Source organism: Otolemur garnettii, unplaced genomic scaffold (genome assembly GCF_000181295.1).
Source record: "Otolemur garnettii isolate 467f Iridium unplaced genomic scaffold, OtoGar3 scaffold00021, whole genome shotgun sequence".
In the NCBI taxonomy this organism is placed as follows: Eukaryota; Metazoa; Chordata; class Mammalia; order Primates; family Galagidae; genus Otolemur; species Otolemur garnettii.
This window is the reverse complement of record NW_003852416.1, coordinates 17,111,909-17,116,269: the sequence shown is the minus strand read 5'-3', so window position 1 is coordinate 17,116,269 and position 4,361 is coordinate 17,111,909. Positions and strand designations below refer to the sequence as shown.

General features: G+C 54.3%; 1 protein-coding gene across 1 annotated transcript in view; it reads right to left on the bottom strand.

The window, feature by feature from the left end:
- Positions 1 to 484: 484 nt before the first annotated feature.
- Positions 485 to 4,361, bottom strand: part of CALHM3 (calcium homeostasis modulator 3) — a 5,385-nt gene continuing 1,508 nt past the window's right edge. The window contains exons 2-3 of the mRNA XM_003787198.1: positions 2,753 to 3,008; positions 485 to 955 (exon numbers count right to left, since the gene is read on the bottom strand). Of these exons, the coding sequence (XP_003787246.1) occupies positions 485 to 955; positions 2,753 to 3,008 (727 nt within the window). The remainder of the gene's footprint in view (positions 956 to 2,752; positions 3,009 to 4,361) is intronic.

Here is a 4,361-nt window from a genome sequence, read left to right as displayed (position 1 = left end):
TTTTGTTGTTGTTGTTGTAGTTGTCATTGTTGTTTAGCAGGCCTGGGCCTGTTTGAACAGCCAGCCCCAGTGTATGTGTCCGGTGCCCTAACTGCTGAGCTGCAGGCACTGAGCCAGCATATACTGCTGTTATCATTTAGAACTGACATCTAGGACCCAGGATCTGTGGGATAGCTCTTGCTGATCAAAGTTGGGCCTGCTAACCAAACAATGGTATCTATCACCAGGCAGCCTGTTAAAAATGCAGACTCGCTCAGTGCTGGATGCACGAATCCGAAGCTGCTTTTAGCAAGGGCCTGGGGTGAACGGGGTGCACATTAGTTTGCTAAGCACACCTGAAGCCACACCCAGCACCTAGATAGAGATTGGGAGATTTTAGGAAGGAGGCCAGCAAGGCTTAGGTCCCCAAGGCCTGGAAATCCCTCAGCTGCTTTCTAGCGGGGCATTTCATGTGGAAACGCTGCTGCCCTTCAAGCCAGGGTCCCTACACGTCAGTGTGTTGGGACAGCCTGGTGCCAGGGACCAGGGTCGGGGTGCGGTGGCTGAGGCCGCCCACCCAGACCTTGGGGGAGGCCGCAAGGTCGAGCGGTGGTTTGCCGGAGTACCAGGAGCTCAGGAGGCGGTCCACCTGCTCCCGGCTGGAGATGGCGCGCAGGTGGACCTTCCCGGGTTCACTGTCCAGGTGCTCCGGCGGCTCCAGGTGCTCCGCGGTGTCCCTGCGCAGCCCGCGCGCGCGCAGCTCGCTCTGCATGCTGGCGAAGAAGTGCAGCACGCAGCGGTGCGCGAAGTCCCGCGCGTGCTCACAGCACGTCTCGTCGAAGAGCTTCTGTTCCAGGTCCACGTAGTTGCTCCAGTACCTGCGCTGCAGGAAGACTGTCTGGTCGAAGCAGGGCCTCAGGCAGCGGGCCAGGAAGGCAGCCACGATGAGCAGCAGAGTGATACTCCAGCCGATGGCCTGGACGTGGGGAGGCACGAAGTGGGGTGTGGGTGGGGTGCGGGTACCGCAGCAAAGGTGTTCCAGAGCCCCTCTCTTTACTTCTCCTTCCGTTCTTCCTCACACACCTTCCCATTCGGTCATCCTTCCTACCAACCATCCTCTATTCATCCATTTTTTCTTCCATTCATTCTCTCATCTTGGCATCCATCCACCCATCCAACAAACCACATCCCCACCCATCCATCCAATCTTCCTTCTCATGTGACTGTATATCCATCATCTTCCCATCCAGCCATCCTCAAATCATCCTTCCATCTGTCCATCATCCATTCTCTTGGCCATCCATCTCCTCCCACCATTCCTGCTCCTGTGCTCTCATCCTTCCTTCCATGCACTCATCAACCACCCCCTCATCTTTTCATCCAGTCCTTCACCTTCCTCCTGTGTGCCTGTGTGTCAATCCTCCCATACAGGCGCCCATCCCTGCTATGTTTTGTAGGAGGCACTATGCTGGGCACTATCCCGCAGAAGAGACAGACAATTAAATAGATGGTGACTGACTACATGTCATAATGGGAACTGCGTAGGGCTTCACAGGAATTCTGAGGAGGGACACCCCAAGCTGCACATGAGGGCTCAGGGAAGAGTAAGACCTGAAGGATAAGTGACACAGTTGTTCAGAATATGAGCAGGCGAACAGAGTTCCAGGCCAAGAGTGAGGAAGCAGTTCTCTAAGGCCAGCAGACTCCTCTTCCCCCACCTACCTGCCAAAGCTATAGTCTCTTCACAGCTAGCTTACGACCTGAACAACTATATGGCCCTGGATCAGGAAGTTACTCACTAACCCATAAAGACACATGTGAATCCCTGTCATTTGAAGATGTGATTGCCACAATTTTTAAAGCTCTCTCATTTGGCCCCTCATGGAATACTCCCACCCTCACCAAAGACAAGTTGACTCCTTCATACATGAGAAGCAGAAAACCAAAACTTCACACGACTGAAAACTTACCCTGGTCTGACTGCAAATTCCATGATTTTTCCACTCTGAGCTAGAGTACTGAAGCCTGCAGAGACCATCGCAGTGGAGAGACCAAACCCCTTTATTTTGGTTTGCAGGAGAAACTGAGGCCCAGAGGGGCAATGCCCCAGCCAAGGTCATAGTCTGAACCAGAATCAAGTGCATTCTGAGCACTGATCCTCTGCATCATGGGCCTGGGGTGAATGGGGTGCACATTAGTTGCATCATGGATCTGTATTTGTCCTGAGAGTCCCCAGAGGGCAGGGTTGTATCTCTGTTATCTACAGCTCTAGTGGTGCTCCATGGGTAGTAGATCCCATGCATAATTTTTGGTGGGTACAGCCCAGCACTGGGGCTCTGGGGGAGGTGGTGATGGAATCCAGAGTCTGGGCTGGGGTTTGTCCCCAGGATAATGGAGTTGGTGCCCTTTGGGGAGCCAGGCAGCCAGAGAAGACCTGTGTTGTAGGAGTATATGGGATGGTGGCAAGGCAGAGCAGTATATCCCCAGCCCTCTCTTGCCATTCAGCCTCCTGAGGAAGGGCCTAGATGACTTCTGGGTGGGTCTGGGCACCTAGGCTGTGACCTGGGGTGAGTCAGTGTTGAAGGTCCCACACTGTCTTGTCCTGTGTCATGCTCCAGATCTCCCCAGGAGCCACCTGCTTTTTGGTTGTGTCTCCAGCAGATGGGAGGAGCCTCAGGAATCATTTCTACCTCCTTACCACCCCACCCCAACCCAGGACCAATGCAGGATATTTGTGAGGGTGCCAGGGCAGGGGGAGGCCCACCCCAATTACCTGTGACAGGCACCGCAAGTAGCGAGACACTGCTTTCCGAGCAGAACTGTCCCTGACCAGCTCATCTTCCTTGCAGGGTACCTTAGCCAGGAAAAGCTGTACCTGGCTGGAGGTCATATTGGCAAAGTCCAAAAACTTCTCAGGGTCCACAAAACTGCTGAAGGCACACACAAAGCACTTCCCATCCAGGAGGGCCAGCAGGATCCAGACCAGCGGGGCAGCCAGCGCCCTCTGCAGCACAGAGAAGCACATATACCTGGAGCATAGGAAAGAGAGATCACAAAGGGACCCTGGAATTCAGCTGCAGCAGGAAGGCTACAGGGGAGGTGTAAGGATGGACTTCCCAGGAGGGTTACATCAAGCTGTAGCTTCCAATGTAGAGTTCTCAGCAATAGAAGGCAGCGAGGAAAGAGGATGGGGCCGGGGAGGGCCTAGCCATCCCAGGACTGGAATACTAAGGAGCTGGTATTCCTCTTGCTCTAGGCCTTGTAGCAGATACTGCCAGTGCCCTGCCCATGCTAGAGGCAGCTATGGCTTTGGCAGCTATTCATGTGGAGGGTCTGAGGGCCTCCGGCCTTCAGCACCTGTCTTGTTCTGCTTTGGAGAGTTCTCTGCTCCTGAGAGGGGCAGGCTAAAGACTGAAAAGTTAACCCCCAAATCAACTTTCAGCCCAAGCCCAAGAGGGATGGGCCTGGTGGGTAAATACCAGCTTCCTAGACTCTCAGTGGATCAGTTCTTAGATGTGTTCTACACACCCTCTCAGAGGGTCCCTGGAGGGATTGAGCCCAGTTGCCCAGAGCCTGCTTTGAGGGGAAACCTAAACTAAGACAGCCCTCCCCACTAACTTCCCCAAAGGCCGTACCTCAAACATTGCTCCCTGCCCTGGCATCCCAGAAACCCACCTTCTCACTGGTCTCAGGCGCCTTTCCTGCCCCTCACTGCCCCTCTAGTGACCTGGGCTGGGTGTTGGTCACAGAATGGGAGCCCAGGGGAGCTGCGTGCACTGGACCCCAGAGGAAAAGGCAAAGCGCACGCCAGTGCACAAGTTCCCCCTGCATGGCTGAATCACGGGAGGGTGTAATCCCTGAGAACTGGAAACAGAGGCTGCCTGTGCACAGGATGAGGATGTTGATTCTAACCTGGATTGTACAGGAAACAGTGTGCACGCAGCAGGGCCTACCCAGTGGCAAATTATAAATATGCTGTAAGCATGGTGGCCCCAGTGTTTTCTTTGGAGGATCCTTGTGATGCAGTCACATTAGATGTGACTGAGATCACCACATCTGTCCATATCAGAGAATAAGGGAGAGGAGGGAATGGTGAATGACCTAACACCCACCATGGCACTCCTGCTACAGCTCACACTTAGCTGTTTTCTCCAAAACACCAAGGGTAGATGCTCCAGTGTGGGCTGTGGAGCATCCACAGTGGTACCAATGCCCAGCTGAGGAAGTTTGGTCAGCTGCTTAACTTCTCTGTGCTTCAGGTTCCTCATCCTTAAAAATGGGCCTGGCGGCTTGGCGCCTATAGCTCAACCGGCTAAGGCGCCAGCCACGTACACCTAAGGTGGCGGGTTCGAATCCCCAGCCCAGACCCGCCAAACAACAAT